The sequence below is a fragment of the Macaca thibetana genome, chromosome 1 (genome assembly GCF_024542745.1).
Source record: "Macaca thibetana thibetana isolate TM-01 chromosome 1, ASM2454274v1, whole genome shotgun sequence".
NCBI lineage: Eukaryota > Metazoa > Chordata > Mammalia > Primates > Cercopithecidae > Macaca > Macaca thibetana.
In genome coordinates, this window is record NC_065578.1 from 128,640,055 (window position 1) to 128,662,481 (window position 22,427).

The 22,427-nt window shown below is 52.8% G+C and overlaps 2 protein-coding genes across 2 annotated transcripts in view; one reads left to right on the forward strand and one right to left on the reverse strand.

Annotated features, from left to right (window-relative positions):
- Window positions 1-846: 846 nt before the first annotated feature.
- Window positions 847-11,143, reverse strand: MEX3A (mex-3 RNA binding family member A). Its single transcript, XM_050756666.1, has 2 exons — window positions 10,378-11,143; window positions 847-6,510 (listed from the first exon to the last, which is right to left on the reverse strand). Exons 1-2 carry the CDS (start codon window positions 10,829-10,831, stop codon window positions 5,402-5,404), a joined length of 1,563 nt encoding a protein of 520 aa, XP_050612623.1. The 5' UTR covers window positions 10,832-11,143; the 3' UTR covers window positions 847-5,401.
- A 250-nt stretch (window positions 11,144-11,393) lies between these two features.
- Window positions 11,394-22,427, forward strand: part of LMNA (lamin A/C) — a 62,063-nt gene continuing 51,029 nt past the window's right edge. Inside the window, exon 1 of the mRNA XM_050753281.1 lies at window positions 11,394-11,987. The gene's annotated coding sequence lies outside the window, so the exon portion shown is untranslated. The remainder of the gene's footprint in view (window positions 11,988-22,427) is intronic.

Here is a 22,427-nt window from a genome sequence, read left to right on the forward strand (position 1 = left end):
TCCTGATCCCAGATGATCCACCTGCCTTGGCCTCCTAAAGTGCTGGGATTACAAGCTTGAGCCATTGAGCCCAGCCCATCCAGTCTTCTTCCTGATCCCAAAGAAGAGGGATGGATTGAATCTGGTGGGGTAAATGGGGAGGGTCCCTGTCTCTTGGCTTTCTGCCCCCTTTCCATAGAGCCTAGGAGATGGCTGTCCAGGTAGCATCTCTGTCTCTGCCTCACCTTCCCCTGTTTTTTTTTTTTTAAGACGGAGTCTCACTCTGTTGCCCAGGCTGGAGTGCAGTGGCGTGATCTCAGCTCACTGCAACTTCCGCCTCCTGGATTCAAGTGATTCTCTTGCCTCAGCCTCCGAGTAGCTGGGAGTATAGGCACGTATTACCATGCCCAGCTAATTTTTTGTGTTTTGGTAGAGACAGGGTCTCGCTATGTTGCCCAGGCTGGTCCTGAACTCCTGGCCTTAAGTGATCCATCCACCTCAGCCTCCCAGAGTTCTGGGATTACAGGCATGAGCCACTGCACCCAGTCATGAGCCACTGCACCCAGTCACCTTCCCCTGTTCTTCAGGTCAGGGTGGAACAAGGCCTGACTGCACCTCCAAAGAAGAGAAGGGAGTAAATGGAGAGAAAAGGCAGGGGATTAAGAGCTTGAAGACTCAAGCAGAGCTATGGAGAGCTAAGAGGGGGAACTTAAGGGTGGCAAGGAACTCTGGAGACATCCACTACTCACAGGTGTGTAGGGAGCCCAAAGCCACACTAGAGGAAACCCCAAGCTGCAATCCCCACCCAGATCCTCCCACTCACCCCAAGATGGCACAGACTCATATGCTGAGAACAAAGACAGAGCCTTAAGTAATAGTACTTTTAATAAAATTAAGTTCTTAATAGCACATTTAATACATTAACCCTCCCCCTTCTTGGTTTCTCTGCATTTTGTGCAACATCACTTTGACTTGACTATTCTTGGGTCTGTTTTATTTCCCGCTTTTATTTTGCTTTTGAAATCTTTTTCCTTGGTGGATTTGTATGTGTCTTCACTAGATGCCTCAAATTAAGTCTGACCACAATCCTACTCTACTTTCTACAGTGGAGAGACCATCCTCCCTGCCCCAGGGCTGTCTCCACCCACCCCACCCTTCCCCACCCGCACCCTCGAGTGGGGAAGGGGAAGCCCTCCCCACCCCAGACGCTACCATCCCAAACTAGCGGGGTTTCTAGGACAAAAAGAGCAGGGGGAATCTGTCCCTAGGTGGGGCAAGAAGAGTAAACTGGGGAGAGGGAGATGTGTTTGGGGTCTAGGGCCAGGGAGGGGCATGGCAGAGTCATTGGTGTAATGAATGAAGCAGGCTCCTCCTGCCAAAAGGAGAGCCAAGGGGCCTCTCCACCCCCTTGGATAGGAGGGGAAGGCCCAGTGATTGCAAGCTGGGGTTGGTAGAAAGCAAGTGCTTTAAAAATGTTGATTTCTCACATGCAGAAGCCAAGTCCCCCAGTTTTGTGTGGGGAGGGCAGTGTGTTCCCAGGCCAGGGCACAGTGGATGACCACTACCTGAACACTTATAGATGGAGGTGAACTGGAGCAGAGGGTTAGGGTTGGGGTCACCCAAAGTCCCTGTGCCTTTCCCTTGCCTCTGTGCCCATGGGGATGCCTTTCTCCCAGGCCTTGAAGGACAATGTCTCCACTCCACTCCGTGGGAAGTCCCTCTTGGAATCTAACTTTTATGAGACAAGAAAGCACTTTGCAAGTAGGTGAAGAACCAGTCAGCTTTAAAGAACAATTATTGAGATTGTTATCGCCACTGCTGCCATGGAGGTCAAAGCTAAGTGGAAAGCTGGTTGGGAATAGGGGTAGGGGACTGATCCCCTCAGTGCTCTTGAAGCTCTGAAGGTGAGAAGCGTGTGTGCATGTGTGTCTGTTTGTGGAATGACTTCCCAGGCTCTTAAATCAATCTGTAGAGAAGTGGACCGAGGTCACCCTTCAAGAAGGACTTCCTCAGCTAGGCCTGGGGGAAGCATGCATGGGAGGGTTTGAGCTGGGAGCCCCAGGGGAGGACATACCACTTTGGAGTATGGGCTGCCCAGGTACTAGGGGTGCAGGTGAATGTGCTTGGCCTCCTCTGCTGCCCTCAGCCCAGCCCGTCTTATTGAGATGATCAGTGTGCATCCTTTCCAAGACCCTGGGAAACGAACCCCTCATTTCTTTGTCCTACAATTTAAAAATCCAAGGATTCTCAGAATCAACCCCAGCAGACTGGAAGCTCCCAATCTTCAGCTAGTAACCTGCTCCAACCCTGATATCTGAAGATGGGGTAACTCAGGGTGGACTCAGCCACTTCCCTCCTCTATTTATCTTTTCCTTACCACTTGTATACATTCTACTGGACCCAGGGGCCCTCAATGCTACTAAACTTTAAGCTATCTGAATATTGTCTACTAAGTAACTAGTAATTGTTTCTTTCTCTCTCTAGGATTATATGAAATAAATTTGAATTATTATTATTAATAATTATTATTTTGTAGTATTCTTTTCTTTTAAACCCCTCGGTTTCTCTTTTTCTTCTCTTTCTCGTTTTTGGTTAAAAAAAAAAATCTAGATCTCTTAAATCTCACACATCTCTGAGGGTTCCTATAGGCCTGCTAGGCCTCAATTCTGGATTTCCCCTCCTCACTTGCCCTGGAACAGGGCAGGGGAAAGTGGTGGGGGACACCCCAGGATCCTCAGTCCTTAGTCCTACAGCTTCTTCCTTTCTTGTTAATCCCTTTCTTTGTTTGGCTCTGCCGGCTCCCCTGAGGGGGAGGGGGAGAGGGGAGGAGGAGTCCATGGAGTGAAATCCAATCTACTGGAAGGGCCCCAGGAGGGACCGGGTTCCCCCAGCTCCTCTCTCCACCATTCATCCCGGGATGCTCCCCCAAGAAAAGCAAATGACATTCCTCCCCAAAAAAAAGTGGGGGAAAAAAGCAACGTAAACCCAAACATATATTAAAAACACTTTTTTTTTTTTAAGATTTAACTCTGAATACAAATGTACTTTTTCTTCTTCTCTCCCTACATATATTCTAAACCTTCTAAAGTTTTTTTATTTTTTTAAGGATCACTTTATCATAAAATAAAATATCCTTTTCATATAATAAATTACCTAATAAAAAGTCTTTTTTTTTTTCATATTAGCCCAGGTTCTTTGCTACATTTATATGGTAATAAACGCCTTTATTAAAATAGAATATTAAATTATAAAGAACTGCTTTTTTTTTTTTTTTTTTTTGCTATTTTTGTTTTCTCTCCTCTGTGTTGGTCGCCTGTCTCGCTCCCTCTCATGCTCTCTTTCTCTCCTCTATTTTGTCTCACTATGTGTGTTTTGTGTTTGTTTCTAGGTTTGGCTCAGTTGGTAAGGGTGGGATTGAATTTGCTGAGCCCCCTAGTGTAACAGTCTTCTGCCTTTGTGGGTAAAGAGTGGAGAGGGGGAGGGGGATCGACAGACAGACATCCCTTCTTCCCACCCCCCTCCCCACCTGCCCCCGGCAACCGAGGGTGCCCATTTGGTTTGGTTTCTATTGTACAGACATCTCAGGATGGCTCACATAGGCGGGAAGGAGGGAAGTCGTCACAGGGCAGTTTTCTTGGCTGTGACCTCCTTCCCCTCCCCTCCCTGGCTGGTGTTCTGGAGGGGAAGGCTGTGGAGAGGTGTTAATTCTCGACAGGAGGAAGGAGAGGAGGAAATCCCCTCTGCACCTCCACCTGCTCCATCCAGGAAGAATGGGACTCTGGAGCTTTAAGTGCTCGGGCGATCACTCAGAACAGTCCCACCCCATTATTTACAAGGATCTCCTGGGACTCCCATCCCTCCATCCTCTCTTGGCCCGGCCAGCGGAACCAGGAGGGTGGAGAGCTGGTGGCAGCCCCAAATGAGCATGAGGGAAGCAGCAAAGGGGGTGCAAGGCCTGTAACAATATGTGATTCTCAGAATAGGCCCTGCTGCCCCCCAATCCTGCTTTGCCCCAGGCTGACCCCTCTCTGAAGACCTGGCTTCTCCTCAACCACATCGGGTGGGACACAGACTCCATGATTTGCATGGAGGATTCAAGCTAATAAGGATTCAAGCTAATAAGGATTCAATAAAGGTTCAGGTCAGGTTGAGAGGGGTGCAGGGAGTTGGGCACTGCATGGGAAGAGCAGCTCTTTCCTCCACCAGTCTCTCCTCCTGCCTCATGCCCTTTCCTGCTCCTTTAAATAGCAGACACACTACTCTGGCGCCCCCACTTCCACAACCAGAATATCCAGCCCAAGAACTACTCCCTAAATATAATGCCCATAGGTGATGAAGGTAGGGGTTTGACCCTTTACCCCAGTATTAGTCCCCTCCTCACATTTTCACTGAGAATGGGGATACATTCCATTAAGAATTTGAGATGTTTCTTTGGAGGAGTTGGGGAGAGGGCCTCTAGATGCCTGAAGAGGAATGGAGGGACCAATCAAATATTCCTCCCCCTACTTCTCCCCAGGAGGATGGTGTCCCCAAAGCTGGGCTGGAAGGGGCAGGGGCAAGGGGAAGGGAAGAAAGACAAAGATAAGGAACAGAGCTGGGAATGACAGCCACCAAAAGAAAGCAAAGCAAAGAGCTGGAGGGAAAGGAAAGAATTGAGGAAAGGGGAGATCCCAAAGGAAGGGAAGAGAGTGAAGGGGGGAGGGGCGGGGGCAGAGAGGAGCACCCCTCTCCAGATTCCTCTAGCCCAGCTTTGTGGGGACAGATGGCTTCTGAGCCTTTCAGCCATAGAAACGATTGACATGCTTCTCTCCCCCAACCCCTAGAAGATCTACGCAACTTCTGATAGGGCTCCAAGTCCCTTACACCGCTGGAAACTGATGACAGTTTCACAAACAGGATATGGGGGTGGGGTGGGGGGTAAAGGGTCATGCTAGGAGGTCGGAGGTCAGGACCAGAGGGCTTAGGGATTGGAAAGAGCACCTCTAGATACAGGTGGTAATTCTCCCTCTCCCTTTTACCCACCCCCTCCTCGCAAGAAGGGGTGGAGTGACACACAGCGGGGGAGGTGGGCAGAGGGCGTCAGAATGCCTTAGGTCAGAATGCCTTAGCGGCCACCTCTCCTCTGGCAAAACAAAAGTTTCTCTTAGCTGCTTCCAGATTTAAGGGTGTGTTGAGGTATCAGAGTTGTAACTCTAGTAAAATTTTCAGTCTGGCCCCCTCCCAATCTTTCCAGGACAGGGTGACCAGAGGCTCTGAAAGTGGCCCACCCTCCAGCCACCACTGCCTCCCTCCCCCCTTCCCCAGCGAGCGAGTATCTCTAAGCACCTTGCCCCTCAAATCACCGCTTTCCAAAAGGCCTTAGTGGAAAACAGGTCCAGGGTGGGCCCCGTGGAGTGGGCCCCGGAGGCATGGGGCACGGGGCTTAGGAGAATATTCGGATGGCTTGCGTGGCTGTGATGTGGCAGACAGGACACTCTGGGTCCGTCCTCTCGCAGATGCGTACTGCACACTCCATGCAGAACAGGTTGTGTCCGCAGGGCACAAGGGCAGCAGTCACTTCGCTCTCAAAGCAGACCATGCAATCCCGCCCGCCGCCGGGGCTCCGCAGGCCGCCTCCACCAAGTTTAGAGAAGCCCTGGAGCGGCTCTCCCGGGGGGCGCCTCGGGAGTCCGGCCAGCTCGGGTCCCGCGGAAGTGGCAGGGGAGCGGTGTGCGCCCGGGGGCCCAGCGCGGGCCTTGGCGGAAGAGGAGGAGGAGGAGGAGGCCGAGGAGAAGAGCACGGAGGTGGGCGTGGCGTTCTCCTGGCCCGCCCACAGCGGGGGGCTAGTCTCCGCCACGCCGTAGTACACATCCTGCTTGCCCACGCCATAGCCCGGAAAGAGGTACCCGCCGTAGCCAAAGTCCCCGCCCTGCTCACCCAGGCGTGGGGCCTCAAAGCCAGAGTCCACTCCGCACTCGCCGATGCAGCCCAGGCTGTTCTGCCGGAAGGTGGAGAGGGGCTTGCAGCCGGGCGGGTGCACCCGCCAAGCGTCGGAGTAGCGGCTATCGAGTGCAGCGTCGGGGCTCCCCGCCAGGAAGTCGTTTTCATTGTTGTACTCGAGGATCTTGCCAGTGCGCACCGCGATGTGCGTCTCGATCTCCTCGCGCGCACGCTCCACGTTGCCTGGGGCACCCGTGATCTCGAACACGGGGTCGCGGTCACGGCTTGGTGTGATAATGTATGTGTTGGTTTGCTGCTGGATGCGCTTGATGGTTGCCCCTTTGGGGCCCACCACCAGCCCCACCACGCGGTAGGGCACCCGCACACGGATGGTCACCTGGCCAGGCAGGGCAGGAGCTACGCCAAAGGCGGCACCTGACTTGTTGCGGGAGGCACGGATCATGGAGAAGTGCTCCGCTGCTGAGATGATTTCCCGCCGGGCGGTGGCCACGTCCTCCCGCCGCCCTGTCACCATGAACACTGGTTCCTCGCCTCTCACCGGAGTCTTGATGTAGGTGTTGGTCTTGGCCCTCAAGGCCTTAATCTTGCAGCCTGGGATAGGGCGGGGAAGGAGGGAGACAAAGAATCGCACACAGCAAGGTTTGTGCTGGGACCAATAAATTCCTGATCCTCACCCAAATAGCCTCCCAGGAACCCTTCAGTCTACCCCTTGAAATGCCCACTGCTGCACACACAGTCCACCCTGACTTGAAGAACCCATTTATCAGATCTCAGATGTACCTAATATCTCTAGCAGCCACAGATTTCAAAATGTACTAACTTTCCCTGAGTTCCATTCAGGGCCCTCCAAATTCATTCACTCCTCAAAACCCCCAAATAATCACTGACCCTCCCAGACAAGGTGGTAACTCAAATCCATTCACAAACTACACTCCTTTCCCCCAACATTTGCTCTTCCTTCAATTTCTCTACTGATGCCTGGCTACTCACAAACTTCCAAATCACTTAATCACCCCCCACATCTGTCACTGACCCTGATGTTTCCACAGAACCCCAATGTGCTCAGTAGTCTCACAATCTACTCATGTGACCCTTGATCATTAAAAGTGTCCTCCAAACTACCCAGGGACCACTGAAGTCTATCTGCTCTATGACTGCCCCACATGCCTTCCACTCAGTAGTTTCTCTCAGTGGGCCTCAAATTCATAGTGAGTTTGCAGCAGCGATTAGGGTGTGGGGGACTGGGAAGGGTCTGAGAATCATAATTTCAAGGAGGAAAGGAGGAGTATGGAAATAAAGAAACTTCTGTGTGAGGGAACAGTGCCCAACTCCATGTCACTCTTGTCCCCCTATACCCTGGGGGCAAGAGAACTGAGCTGGGCTGGGGCTGAGTAGGGTGAGGGAGAGGTATTTTGGATCCACACTCCTGCTTTGAAGTAGGAGTGAGTTAAAGCTGGGAGGTTAGGGAAAGGCAGGAAGAGAAAGAAGAAAAATGAGACAAAGAGAGACAAAGAGGGAGAAGGCTAGAGAGAAAAGTAAGGGCTACTGTTTCTAAAAGCTGCTGACCTGGGGTCTGAACAAGTCCCTCTCCTCCTTACCTACCTTCCTCTTTCCTGCTCCTAGCTTCACACAGAGCTTCCAAGACTCATGCCCTTTTGGGAAGCACATGTCACGTGTGTGAGTTCGCACACATGTACCTAAGAGATGTGCCTTTATCTAAATAATACTTATTTAGATAAAATCTAATGTATACTTTTATACACCTCTTTCATACACACATCAAGTCCCTGTGTTTCGGCCTTTCATACATCCCACTGTCCATCCCCATCCTCCCCAGCACACAAACAGCACATTCCTATACACACCCACACCCACGACTTTCAACCCCATTCACATATAGACCCACTCACACCCTTCTCTGAGCACAATTCACTATTACCTTTTTCTCTGCAACCGAAACCAAGTGGTCCTACTTTTCTGCCTGTGCCCCAACCCTCCAACCTGAGACCTGAGGTGAGCTCATTTTTTCCTCCTTCCTCCACTCCAGATGGCTGCTGCTTCAATGCTGGCAGATTGGGGGGTGGGGGAGAGAGAGTAGGTTGGGGCCCCTCCCCTCACCTTTTTTTTTTTTTTTTGAGACAGAGTCTTGCTCTGTCACACAAGCTGGAGTGCAGTGACATGATCTCGGCTCACTGCAACCTCCGCCTCCTGGGTTCAAGCGATTCTCCTGCCTCAGCCTCCTGAGTAGCTGGGATTACAGGCACCTGCCACCACACCCGGATAATTTTTTGTATTTTTAGTAGAGATGGGGGTTTCACCATGTTGGCCAGGCTGGTCTTGAACTCCTGACCTCAGGTGATCCACCCGCCTCGGCCTCCAAAGTGCTGGGATTACAGGTGTGAGCCACCACACTCTGCCCCCTCCCCTCACTTTTAAAAGACCTTAAGAAGGAGAATTTGCTTGTTCCCTCTTGTCTTCAGACCTCTTGGTAGTTAAGAAGTCCTACCTGTTGTCCAGCCCACATCCTTGCTGCTTTAATGTCAGTAAATGATTGTTCTATTTTCGAGGTATGGAGGGTCGCAAAACAGTGAACTCCCCTCTCCTACCATTTCTACTCACATATCATTTGATGGGCACCTGGGTTCTGGCTCTAAGTTTTGGGTCCAAAAACTTAAATGAGAGCTAAGTATCTTTAGCAGTTGGGGTTGGGGTGAGGAGGACAGGCCAAGACATCCCAGTAAGAAGAAACGCTAGAGGCCTGGAGGTGCAAAACTGGTGGTGGGTCTTTTCCTGGGTTCTGCAACCTTGAAGAAACATCTCTTGAAGGGAAGACCTACTGGGCTTCACCTTCCTAGAGGTCAAACAGAGGAGCACTAACACTGCAGCAGGAGGAGGGAGGTTAGACAAGAGGGAGGACTTCCATATACTTGACTGAGGGGCAGGCTTATCTTTTGTGAATAAAAAATCCCCTTACTTTTATGAGGGACAAGCCCATCTGATGCGGAGGCAGAAGAGGAAAGAATGACTCCATTAAATTCCGGGGCCTCCCAAGACCACCCCCACACCCAAGAAAAGGTAGCAATGTCCGTCCCCACCCAATTCCAGGGCTTTGGATCCCCAATTTCTGACAAGAGGAAATCCAACTTTCTAAATCAGAAATCTCAAGAGATGGAGTGCCCCAGGGAATGAGGGCTGTGTAGGGGAGTGGCATCTTCCCCTCCTCCATTCTGGATCTCTCGGTGAAATCCCCCTAACCCCCAGCACTCCCAGTGGATGAGGTGGGATGTGGAGTAGGGGCCCCCCTGGCCCGCCTCTCCTTTTCCTCCGCCAGAAGCCGGCCTCCTCCCGCACTCCCAGCCGGAATGCAGCTCCTCTATTGTTCCCCACTGTGGGACAGCTCCTCCCCCACTCCTCCCCCACCCCATACCTCCCCAGCCCAGCCTCTTTGCAATTTCCAAATCCCGCCCCCCCCACTCTCCTTGGAGAAGCCAGGAGAGGGAAGGGTCCCCAAGATCCCGTCTGCTCAATTTGGACCTTCACCAACACCCCCACCCACCCACCCAGGGATGCTGGAGCAGCAGAGGGTGTGGTACCAGACATACTACGCTGGATTAATTCTGCACCCCCTCCCAACAGACCCAGACACACGCCCTCCACCAAATTTCCAGGTGAAGGTTTCTTGCCCCCCAGCATTCCCCCTCCTGCCCTGTCCTACTCTTTCACTACCAGAGACCCCTCTCTAGGCCTCTGGCCCAAGGCCGTGGCCAGCCCAGAACAAAAGCCAGAGAGGGAAGAGGAGAGGTCCAAGCCAGGACGTAGCACTTCCTTGGAGACACCCCTTCCAAAACCCCAGAGACAGTCCAACTTTGGTGTGTGGGTGACCACAGGACCCCCTCCTCTCAGCAGCCCCCCTCACCGCCTCTTCCCCAGGCTGGGACCCTCCCCTGGGCCACACCCCCTTCCATTCCTACACTCAGCCCAACAAAGAGACAGATACTCAGTCTGGCTTCGAGGGCCAGGTCTCCCCCAAAGTCTGTAACTCCAGGCGGCTGGGGGCCCCAGGGGTGCCCCCTCCCTAACGTAGGAGCAGATATCAGAGTACAGGCTTCTGAGTAACTCTTTGCACATTCCGTCAGTTTTTCTGGTTAGGAGTGGACACCCCCTCCGGACAGCCTCCCTGGATTGGGAGACCGATCCCCTCCCCTTTCCCTCTTCCAGTGCGAGGATATTTCTTTGTTTAAGGGCAGAGCTCTGGGGGAGGAAAGATCTGGAGAACCGTCCCGACTAGGGGTAGCTGGGAACTTTGTGGCACTTGGAAATCAGGGTAGGGGGCGGGTCTCTCTTTGTGGGGAAGGGACAGAGCCGGAGGCGGGCAAGAAGGGAAGAAATGAACTTTCCGCGCTAGGGACGGAGTGCCCCCACTACAGTCCCTCTCAGTGGTCCCGGCGCCCCGCTTACCTTGCCTGCCCACGATCTCGGCCACGTGCTCGGAGGTGGGCACCGGAACACACTCCGTGGTGTTGCTGCTGCCCTTCAGGCGCAGCTCGGCCTCTTTGTAGAGAGCGCAGAGCTTGGCGTCGCTCGCCCCTTTGGGGGCGGTGGGGGGCTGGGGCGTCTGCGCCGCGGGGGCCGCCGTCGGGGCGGCCGGGGGCGCCGCGGGCGGCGGCGGCGGGGCCGGCTGCGGGGGGGCGGCCGGCTGCGCGGGGGCGCCGCCCCCCCCACCTCCCCCGTCCTCGCCCGCCGTGGGGGCGGGGGGCTCCCCCAAACCCAGGAGGCAGAGTTGATCGAGAGCCAGCTGAAGGGCGCGCTCGTCTTCCAGCAGCCCTCGGTCCTTAGCGCTTCCCCCGAAACATCCTAGTTCTCCAAAGCCCCCATTTCTTTCCATTATTCCAGATACCACTAGACTAGGCATGGCGAAACAAAAGCTGGGGGAGAGAGAGAGGGAGAGAGAGAGAGAGAGGTGGTGGAAGGGAAAAGAGGAGAGAGGAGGGGAGGGGAGAGGAGAGGAGGGGGTGTGTGGGGAGGGGGGAACAAAGAACTGGGGAGGGGGGAAGAAAGCGAGATAGAAAGATAGACCCTCCCCCTAAGCCCCCCTCCCCAAACACCCTGTAACCCGACTCCCCTCGCCCCAGCCCCCGGGGTGGGGGTGGGGGGAAAGAGAAGCAAAACCAAGAAAGCAGATCTCCTCTCCTCTCCGGGGGTGACGGGGGGCGGGGGGCTGCAGGATCTCTGCCCCCACCCCTCCCGCCTCGGACCTGGGAGTCTCTAGCCCCCGCCGTCCAGGCGCCCCCGTTAGGCTCCCGCACCGAGCCCCAGTCCGGGAGCGGCGCTCAGTGGCCCCCAATAGAGCCCAGCCCCTTCCAGCGCTCAAACTCTTTTGTTTTAAATGAACTGGATGGAGCAGCATGGAACTGACGGGAGGGGGGCGCGCCGGGGGCGCCCGGGGCATGCCGGGAGTTGTAGTTTCCCGCCCTTGGGGGCGCGGGGACAAATTCCTTGACCCGAGGATAGTGCCCTTCGGTCTTTCCTCGCAGCTCCCGGGCAAGCTAGGGGTGGGATGGAAGTCGAGGTCCCTAATTTTGTAAGGGGAGGGTGAGGGGAGAAGGGGTAGTATGCGGAAACGGAGCGGCTTTGAAGCTGGCTAACGCCGCGCGCCCCCTCCCAGGACCCGCTCCTTCCCCGCGCCGGCCAGTCCTGGGGGCCCGCTTTTTTATGGAAATGAGGGGGGGGCGGGGAGCTGTCCCCGCTCGCTCACTGCGGCTTTCTCTCCCGCTCCCCTCTCCCCCCTCCCTGCCGCGCTCCCTCTCCGCTTCCCCCTCCCGCTCTCCCAGAGTCGATCCCGGAGCCCGGCCGCGGGGAAAGGTTCTCGGTCGAGAAGACAAAGCCCGCAGCAGCGATGGGGGGAGAGCTGGGCTCTGCGCATTGTGGGGGCCAGGAAGGGGTGCCAGGCTGGGGCTGCAACCCCCTGGCAAAGGATGGGGTCCCCTCATCCCTAAGCAGCAAGCCATCTCCCCTCGTCCGCCCCCCGCCCCCCCAGTCTCGGAGATCTCAGAGGCACCGACTGGGAGGTGAGTTAGTTCACGTCCTTCTGCTCGGTGGAGGGGGTCGGGAGGGCGGTGGAGTGATGAGGTGCGGAGGTTGACAGAGTGGAGGGATAGAAGTGGGAGTCGGCCGGAGAGTGGGGAGGCAGGAAAAGTCCTAAAGGCCTGGGGTGACTTAACCGTTTGGGGTGAGGGCCTTGAGCTTTGGGTGTGACAGAAGGAGGGAGGAGAGACCAGGATGTACTGGGAACCCAGACTTCCTTCAGGCCTGGGCTGTGAATACAGCTTGGGGTGATCTGTTCTTTAGCACTCATCGTAATTTCCACTCTGTTTCCTCCACCCCTCTCCCACTGAAAACCTATTCAGGGCCGGGCGCGGTGGCTCACGCCTGTAACCCCAGCACCTTGGGAGGCAGAGGCAGGTGGATCACCTGAGGTCAGGAGTTCGAGACCAACCTGACCAATAAGGTGAAACCCCGTCTCCACTAAAAATACAAAAACTAGACGAGCATGGTGGCAGGCGCCTGTAGTCCCAGCTACTCAGGAGGCTGAGACAGGAGAATTGGTTGAACCCGGGAGGTGGAGGTTGCAGTGAGCCTAGATCCTGCCACTGCATTCCAGTGAGACTCCGGCCTCCGCCTACACACACACACAGAACCATTCACTCCCGTTTGACTCCGGAAATTCGGTGAGAATGAAGTTTCTAAGGCTTGGAGAATTAGGCACTTTTAGAGTTTCAGGAAGGTGGAGTGTAATGCAATTTTTTCTTCTCCCTTTACCCCGTATCTTCTGCATTTATTTTATATCACCCTTTTTGTGTCTGGATCTTTCCCAAGGGAAGAAGGGATGGCACTGCAGCTTGAGGGCTCGAGGTCAGACTTTAAGAAGAACTTCCATAAAGAGTTTTATAACAGTGGGTGGGTGAGCCACAGTGGTAAGGTGTCCTTTTCTGGAGTGACTTGAAAAACAAAAATCTGAACTAGTTTGTAAGGTAAAGTCCTGCTGAGAGGCAAGGGAACAGATGAATTGACTTCACAGACTTAGCAATGTGGGGCCTTGAGGGCTGAGCTGTTTAGCCCAGTTCCCTAAACTGTTTCTTGGAAAGAGTGAGTTTGCACACTAATGGGAGTGCTGGAACCTGAGCTGAGGATCTCAGAAGGGGTGGGTTTGTGGGGGCGGGGGGAGCGGAGTTGGCACATTGCAGGGCTTTTTTTCCTTTGCTAGGCAGAAGATCCAGGGAAGGAGAACCTTGACTGAGGAACCCGGGAGGGCCCTGGAGTTGGGGAAGTTTGCCCCCTGGACTGGGGATTTAACATAAGATCAACAGTAAACCTTATTGTGGGATTTGATGCTACTTCCACCAAGCAAGAGTGAAAGAGGAAGAATTGGAGAGACAAGGTCCTAGAGAGTGGTCTGTTTCTGCCTCTTGTCCCGTCCTTCTGTCCCAGGAACCTGGATTGCAGAGACTGTGGTACTGGGGACCATGGGGTCTCTTTGGGAGAAAGTTTTTGCTTTGTGGACCAGGTGACTCTCTTTCTCATTAATAGAAATAGCAAACAGTTGCATAGGACTTACTGTGTGCTAGGCATTTTTGTGGGGCCACCAGCTGGGCTGAGCCTTCCTGTCCCCACTGAAATGAGATTCCCCCCAGACTCCCACCCTGAACTTGCCCTGCCTCTGCTTTCCTCCCCACTAAGCTAATTAAAGCAGGAGGTTAATCACCAAAGAAGCCTTGGGGATTTGGCCAGGGAGGAAAACAAAGGGCAGAAACAAATATGTATGAGTGGGGAGGGGGTCAGCTGCTGAATGGGGAAGGGGCTGACTGAAAGGTGGGGCGGGCGAGGCAGGGTCCCTACTGGACCCACTTCATCCCTGATCCACCAACAAGAATGAATCAGTCCTCTGGGTAAGTTAATGTCCACCCTCAGGGTCCCACTGGGACTCCAGACAAATTTCCTTCACAGCAGATGTGAGCCTGGCACCTGGAGGGTGAAGGATATGTGTGTGAATGCAGTTAGGTGTGTGGCATGGTGTACATATGAGAGTGTGTGCTGCAGATCATGTGGGAGAGTGCCCAGGTACAGAGGAGGCCCAGAGTAGGCACCTTGAGGAGCTGGATTCTCAGAGCGTTTTTTACGAGTCCTTCGCTGTCTCCCGGAGGCTGGTGGCCTCCTTTGTTCAGGAGGCCCCCTCCCTCAACTGAGAAGCTAGATTTCTGTCTACAGGCTCTCCTTTTCCCCACCTGCCTAATCCAGAATTATGGCAATGAGAGCAGAAGGTCTTACTTAAACAACACTCCCCACTCTCTGCCTTATGACCAGAAAGGTGTAGAGGTGGCATACTTGTCCCCTTCGGGACTTTGGAGAACAGCACTATGTCTCTCATCTTCATCATGGTCCCCAACCCTAGCGGCGCAGAACCTAGCATGCAGCCCTGCCCAGAACAGAAGCTCAATAGGGGAACGTTGAGTGTAACTGCATTTTTTTTTTTTTTTTTTTGAGACGGAGTCTCGCTCTGTTGCCCAGGCTGGAGTGCAGTGGCGCGATCTCCGCTCACTGCAAGCTCTGCTGCCTCCCGGGTTCACGCCATTCTCCTGCCTCAGCCTCCCTAGAAGCTGGGACTACAGGCACCCACCACCACGCCCGGCTAATTTTTTTGTATTTTTAGTAGAGACGGGGTTTCACCGTGTTCGCCAGGATGCTCTCGATCTCCTGACCTCGTGATCTGCCCGCCTCGGCCTCCCAAAGTGCTGGGATTACAGGCGTGAGACACCACGCCCGGCCGTAACTGCATTTTTACAACTTTATGGTGTCAGGAGGAAAGAGCAGGTCTCTAGAGATAAACATGCTGCTTATTCTGCCACTTTGGGCAGTCATTTATTGCTGAGCCTCAGTTTCCTTATCTCTAAAATTGAAATAATAAGCCAAGCTCTGGCAGGGCATGATGGCTCATTCCTGTAATCCTAGCACTTTGGGAGGCCAAGGTGGGTGAATCACTTGAGGCCACGAGTTTGAGACCAGCCTGGGCAACATGGCAAAACCCTGTCTCTACTAAAAATACAAAAATTAGCTGGGCGTGGTGGTGCACACCTGTAATCCCAGCTACGTGGGAGGCTGAGGCATGAGAGTCGCTTGAACCAGGAAGCAGAGGTTGCAGTCAAGATTGTGCCATTGCACTCCAGCCTGGGTAACAGAGGGAGACTCTGTCTCAAAAAATAAAATAAGCCAAGGTCCTAACACAGTGCCTGGCTATCTTAAGTGTTCAATCAGTTTTAGTTTCCTGGCCCTGGTTGTTCTCCCCTTGTGTTTGACTTTAGCCAGATTATGGTCTTCAGGAATTTTCATTTGTTCATACATTCATTCATTCATTCATTCATTCAGCCAACCACTTCCTATTGAGCTCCTGGGATGTGCCGGGCACTGGAGGAGATTTATTCTGACCCATCATAGGTCACTTGAAGTCACTTCTAGGTCTAGACTTGCTGAAATAAAATCATTCCAAACAAATAGCAAATAATTCTAAAAATAATTCCTGTTAAACCCTGGAATGCAGGTGACCTCTGACTCTCTCTCTCTGTCTCTCTCTCTTTCTCTCTCTCTCTCTTTTTTCTGTCTTTCTTGCACAAGCCAGGCTTCTGGCCTCATGCCTGGGGAACAAAGGACCCTGTTGAGTTGTTGAGTACATACACACACACAAGCCAGGCTGCAGGGCAGGAAAGGCGACCCAGTGGAGATTCCAGGGTTCTTGTGGAGGTTGGGAGATAGGAGTGGGGTGGATGATCCAGACTGTGTGCTTGTGAGTTGTATCCCTTCTTTTTTTTGAGACAGAGTCTCACTCTGTTGCCAGGCTGGAGTGCAGTGGTGTGATCTTGGCTCACGGCAACCTCCGCCTCCTGGGTTCAAGCTATTCTCCTGCCTCAGCCTCCTGAGTAACTGGGATTACAGGCACGTACCACCACGCCTGGCTAATTCTTGTACTTTTAGTAAAGATGAGGTTTCGCCATCTTGACCAGCTGGTCTCCCACTCCTAACCTCAGGTGATCCGCCCCCACCTTGGCCTCCCAAACTGCTGGGATTACAGGCGTGAGCCACCACGCCCGGCCAGGAATTGTATCCCTTCTTTCCTCTGAGCACTTCTGAGCACCTGTTATCACTGTCTGAACATTCAGTACCAAGGGATGGGGGTTCACACCTAACACTTGCCCCTCCTTAGCCCTATTTCTCAGAACCCTGAGGGAGGGAGACACAGGAGGCTGCCACCAAGGCTGTCTTACCAAGCAGACTGGCCCTTAGAGAGGTCATCTCCCCCATCTTCCTGCTTCTCTCAGGAGGCCTTCTCTATCTGTCCTAGTCAGCTGAACCTCCTCTCTCATGCATAATGGGATTTTCCCATTTTCTTTTCTTTTTTTCTTTTTTTTTGTGGGGGAACGGAGTCTCGCTCTGTTGCCCAGGCTGGAGTGCAGTGGCGCCATCTCGGCTCACTGCAACCTCTCCCTCCTAGGTTCAAGCAATTCTCTGCCTCAGCCTCCTGAGTAGCTGGGATTACAGGCGCCCGCCACCATGCCTGGGTAATTTTTGTATTTTTAGTAGAGACAGGGCTTCACCATGTTGGCCAGGCTGATCTTGAACTCCTGACCTTGTGATCCACCTGCCTCAGCCTCCCAAAGTGCTGGAATTACAGGTGTGAGCCACCACGCCCGGCTCCCATTTTCTTTTCTTCTCTTTTTTTTTTTTTTTTTTTTCAGACAAGGTCTTGCTCTGTCACCCAGACTGGAATGTAGTGGCTTGATCATGGCTCACGGAAGCCTTGATCTCCCAGGATAAAGCGATCCTTCCACCTCAGCCTCTCCAATAGCTGAACCACAGGCGCATGCTGCCATACCCAGCCAATTTTAAAATTTTTTGTAGAGATCAGCTCTTGCTATGTTGCCCAGTCTGGTCTTGAACATCTGGCCTCAGGTGATCCTCCCACTTTGGCCTCCCAAAGTGCTGTGATTATAGGAATGAGCCACCATGTCTGGCCATTCTTTCCTTCCTTTTCTTTCTTTCTTTTCTTTTTTTTTTTGAGATGGAGTCTCGCTTAGTCGTCAGGCTGGAGTGCAGTGGCACCATCTCAGCTCACTGCAACCTCCGCCTCCTGGGTTCAAGTGATTCTCCTGCCTCAGCCTCCCGAGTAGCTGGGACTACAGGCGCGCACCACCATGCCCAGCTAATTTTTGTATTTTTAGTAGAGACAGGGTTTCACCACGTTGGCCAGGATGGTCTGTATCTCTTGACCTCATGATCCGCCTGCCTCGGCCTCCCAAAGTGCTGGGATTACAGGTGTCAGCCACCATCCCGGTCTCCGCCTTTTTTTCCTTAATATCCCTTTCTTGTGGGAAGTCTGCGTTGCTATCTAACCACCATCCTTCCTGCTAAGGGTCCAGCCAGTTTTCTCTCCTTTGATAGAATGTACTCAACACATTAATCTTTTTGTTTTCTTTTTTTTTTTACTTTATATCAGCAGTCCAAATCTCACTAGCATTAATTAATTTTAATCAATGAGAATATGGAATAAAATTCTGTAGGCCACACAAAAGAAATGTGAGACTTGATCCCTACCCTCAGTAAGACACAGAAACTGGCCTACATGACCCAGAGAACATGGGTGAACAAGATTAAATGTAAGGACAAAATGGTCTTTGGGGTAGAGCCTGGTGGCTCGTGCCTGTAACCCCGTACCTTGGGAGGCTGAGGCAGAAGGATCGCTTCAGCCCACGAGTTTGAGACCAGCTTGGGCAACAAAGTGAGACCTCATCTAATTTATTTATATTATTTTATTTATTTTATTTTATTTTATATATATATATATATATATATATATATATTTTTTTTTTTTTTTTTTTTTGGAGACGGAGTCTCGCTCTGTCGCCCAGGCTGGAGTGCAGTGGCCGGATCTCAGCTCACTGCAAGCTCCGCCTCCCGGGTCTACGCCATTCTCCTGCCTCAGCCTCCCGAGTAGCTGGGACTACAGGCGCCCGCCACCTCGCCCGGCTAGTTTTTTGTATTTTTTAGTAGAGACGGGGTTTCACTGTGTTAGCCAGGATGGTCTCGATCTCCTGACCTCGTGATCCGCCCGTCTCGGCCTCCCAAAGTGCTGGGATTACAGGCTTGAGCCACCGCGCCCGGCCCTTTTTTTTTTTTTTTTTTTTTTGAGACGGTGTCTCGCTCTGTCGCCCAGGCTGGAGTGCAGTGGCCGGATCTCAGCTCACTGCAAGCTCCGCCTCCCGGGTTTACGCCATTCTCCTGCCTCAGCCTCCCGAGTAGCTGGGACTACAGGCGCCCCGCCACCTCGCCCGGCTAAGTTTTTGTATTTTTAGTAGAGACGGGGTTTCACTGTGTTACCCAGGATGGTCTCGATCTCCTGACCTCGTGATCCGCCCATCTCGGCCTCCCAAAGTGCTGGGATTACAGGCTTGAGCCACCGCGCCCGGCCTATTTTATATATTTTTTGAGACAGAGTCTCGCCCTGTCGCCCAGTCTGGAGTGCAGTAGCACAATCTCAGCTCACTGGAACCTCTGCCTCCCGGATTCAAGCAATTCTCCTGCCTCAGCCTCCCGAGTAGCTGGGATTACAGGCATGTGCCACCACAACTGGCTACTTTTTTTTGTATTTTTAGTAGAGATGGGGTTTTATCGTGTTAGCCAGGATGATCTTGATCTCCTGACCTCATGATCCACCTGCCTCAGCCTCCCAAAGTGCTGGGATTACAGGCGTGAGCCACCACACCCAGCCTATTTTATTTTATTTTATTGATTGATTGATTTGTTTGTTTGTTTATTTTGAGGCAGGGTCTTGCTGTGTTGTCCAGGCTGTAATACTGTGGCATGATCTTGGCTCACTGAAACTTCGAACTCCCAGGTTCAAGCGAGCCTCCCACCTCAGTTTCCTGAGTAGTTTGGTCTACAGGCATGCGCACCCTGCCTGGCTAATTTTTGTATTTTTTGTAGAGATGGGGTTTTGCCATGTTGACCAGGCTGGTGTCAAACTCCTGAGCTCAAGTGATCCCCCTACCTCGGCCTCTCAAAGTGCCAGGATTGCAGGCGTGTACCACCATGCCCAACCCTTATTTATTTATTTATTTATTTATTTATTTTTGAGATGGAGTCTCACTCTGTTGCTCAGGCTGGAATGCAATGGTGTGATCTCGGCTCACTGCAACCTCTGACTCCTGGGTTCAAGCGATTCTTCTGCCTCAGCCTCCTGAGTACCTGGGATTACAGGCGCACGCCACCATGCCCAGCTAATTTTTGTATTTTTTTTTTTTTTTTTTGAGACGGAGTCTCGCTCTGCCGCCCAGGCTGGAGTGCAGTGGCCGGATCTCAGCTCACTGCAAGCTCTGCCTCCCGGGTTCACGCCATTCTCCTGCCTCAGCCTCCCGAGTAGCTGGGACTACAGGCGCCCGCCACCGCGCCCGGCTAGTTTTTTGTATTTTTTAGTAGAGACGGGGTTTCACCGTGTTAGCCAGGATGGTCTCAATCTCCTGACCTCATGATCCGCCCGTCTCGGCCTCCCAAAGTGCTGGGATTACAGGCTTGAGCCACCGCGCCCGGCCAATTTTTGTATTTTTAGTAGAGACGGGGTTTCACCATGTTGGTCAGGCTGGTCTTAAACTCCTGACCTTGTGATCTGCCCACCTTGGCCTCCGTTGCACTCCAGCCTGGGCAGCAAGAGCCAAACTCCGTCTCAAAAAGAAAGAAAGAAAAAAAGGTCTTTGGGACTCTGAGGGCTACAGAGATTGGGGAGAGAGGTCACTGTGAGTCCTTCTGTTGTTGTGGATCTGATCTCCAAGGGCTTTGCAGGCTCATCCTAGGTTTGGAGCTGGACAAACATCTCTGCTCCTCCCCTGGGACTACCCTGGCACTCCCCCTGCCAGGTCCCCTGCACTCTCTGATTTCCCCAGGGAGAGCAACTCAGAGGGGCTGGGACGGAGTCTGGGCCCCTTAGGACAGCTGGTTGATGAGGTCCCTCTGGGACTCAGGGCTGGACCCAGGCGTCCAGGAGGCGGGTGATACTGGAGCTGTGACAGTTGGTCCCCAGATTCCACACTCAGTGGCGCCAGCTCTGGTTTCGAGCTGGGGTGAGGGAGGGGGGAGGGCACCTGGTGCCAGCCAGGGGCTGGATGCTGTCTTGGGGCAGGGAGGGGGAGGCAGTAAACATGCCCTTCCTAGGTTATTGAGGATTTTCTAATTGCCCTCCCTGTGCCAGGCACTGTGCTAGGTACTAACGGGATTCTGCAATGCAAGATGCAGTCTGGCACAGATGAATTGATGGCATATAGTACAGAATGTCAGAGCTGGACTAGAAGTTGAATGAATGAATGAGGAGGGAAATGAGTGAATGAATAGTTCATCAATTATCTAATGTGCTCATTTTACAGAGGAGACTGAGGCCCAGAGAACCCGAGTCCTGTGACTCCCTTCTGCTTTCTGATCTGTCATGCTTCTTTTTTCAGGAAAGGGAAGAGAAAGGCAGAGAGAGGGGTGGGAAGGGACTTCACACTTCCTGAATGCATGTTTGGTGCCAGGCTCTGTTCTGGCCTTTTCAGACTTGATATAATGGTCTTCACAATTCTGTGAAGATGGACTTGGTGTCTCTGCTTCACATGAAGGGACCTGAGGTTCCGAGAGGTTAAGTAACTTTCCTAGATCACAGAGCTGGTAAGTAGACTTCAGTGTTCAAAACCAGAGCAATCTGGCTCCAGAGCCTGGGACCCCAGAGGTAGACAGTGATACTCCGTGAGTGCTTGGAGGCCACAGAGGGTGGAGGGAGTGGTTCCTGGATGAAGTAGATCTGAAGGATGGGTGAGGTTCATTCGAAGGGAGAGAATAGGAGGGATGTCTGGAAGTTGGTGCTGGAGGTGCCCAGGGAGACTTGCTGGTTGAGCAGGTGGCCGGCTTGCATGGATCTCAGGGATCAGGGGACGGGTTCAAAGAAGCATGTCTTTGAACATTGGCCACCAGGTGGCGCCGCAGGCCAATTCCTAGAAGTGGCTCTAGCCTGAGCGTCCTCATTAGGGCCCAAGTGTGGCTTCTCTGCTCAGCCAGGGCTCCATGCTGGGCTTGCCTCCTCAGGTGTCATCTCCAGCTTCTCCTTGCCCCTGGCTTCTGGCATCCAACACATGGGGGACAATGATGCTACCAGTCTATTCCTGACTCGGGACGAACACCCAGGTAGCTGAGATCTGGGAATCCCCGTGGGTCTGAGCAGCTCCCCAGGTTACGCGGAGACCCCTCCAGTTGCCTAAACCTGGTTTCATGTCCAGCGCCCGTCTGAGTTTCTGGGAGACACTGTTCATGGGACAGGCTGAGGAGGAAACAGGCATTTGAGTCCAACTGACCTGGGTCTGAAGGGAAATAATATCTACCTTGTAAGGATTTAAAACATTTCATCCATGGCCGGGTGTGGTGGCTCATCCCTGTAATCCCAGCACTTTGGGAGGCTGAAGCGGGCAGATCACCTGAGGTGGGGAGTTGGAGACCAGCCTGACCAACATGGAGAAACCCCTTCTCTACTAAAAGTACAAAATTAGCTGGGCATGGTGGCACATGCCTGTAACCCCAGCTACTCGGGAGGCTGAGGCAGGAATATCTCTTGAACCCAGGAGGCAGAGGTTGCGGTGAGCTGAGATTGCACCACTGCATTCCAGCCTGGGCAACAAGAGTGAAACGCCGTCTCAAAAAAAAAAAAAAACACAACTTTTCATCCAATAAATATCTATCAAATACATGCTGTGTCAGAAACTATTCTAGGCCCTGGCTACCCCAGAGAACAAGATAGACAAGGTCCCTACTTGCATGGAGCTGATATTCTATGGGGGGGGGAGGCAGACAGTAGTCAAGTAGATAATGTACTTTCTGGTAGTGATCATCACTGCAAAGAAAAATAAACTAGGATATGGGGGCAGAAAGGTTTGAGGTGGCTAATTTAGAAAGGACGGTCATGCTATCTGGCCAGGACAACATAGCGAGACCCCATCGCTAAAAAAAAAATTTTTTTTTTTTTTTGAGATGGAGTTTTGCTCTTGTTGCCCAGGCTGGAGTGCAGTGGCACGATTTTGGCTCACTGCAACCTCCGCCTCCTGGGTTCAAGCCATTCTCCTGCCTCAGCCTCCCCAGTAGCTGGGATTATGGGTATGCATCACCACACCTGGCAAATATTTGTATTTTTAGTAGAGATGGTGTTTTGCCACGTTGATCAGGCTGGTCTTGAACTCCTGACCTCAGGTAATCTACCCACCTCGACCTCCCAAAGTGCTGGGATTACAGGCATGAGCCACAGTGCCCAGCCAAAAGCATATTTTTTAATTAGCCAGGTATGGTGAGGTGCTCTTGTAGTCTCAGCTACTTAGGAGGCTGAGATGGGAGGAGCACTTGAGTTCAAGGTTACAGTGAGCTGTGATCGTTCCAGTGCACTCCAGACTGGGTGA

Coding starts and splice junctions, on each gene's coding strand:
- MEX3A (XM_050756666.1), bottom strand. CDS start 10,831: ATGCCTAGTCTAGTGGTATCTGGAATAATGGAAAGAAATGGGGGCTTT. Junction 6,511..10,377: donor CGAGATCGTGGGCAGGCAAG/GTAAGCGGGGCG, acceptor GCCCTATCCCAG/GCTGCAAGATTAAGGCCTTG.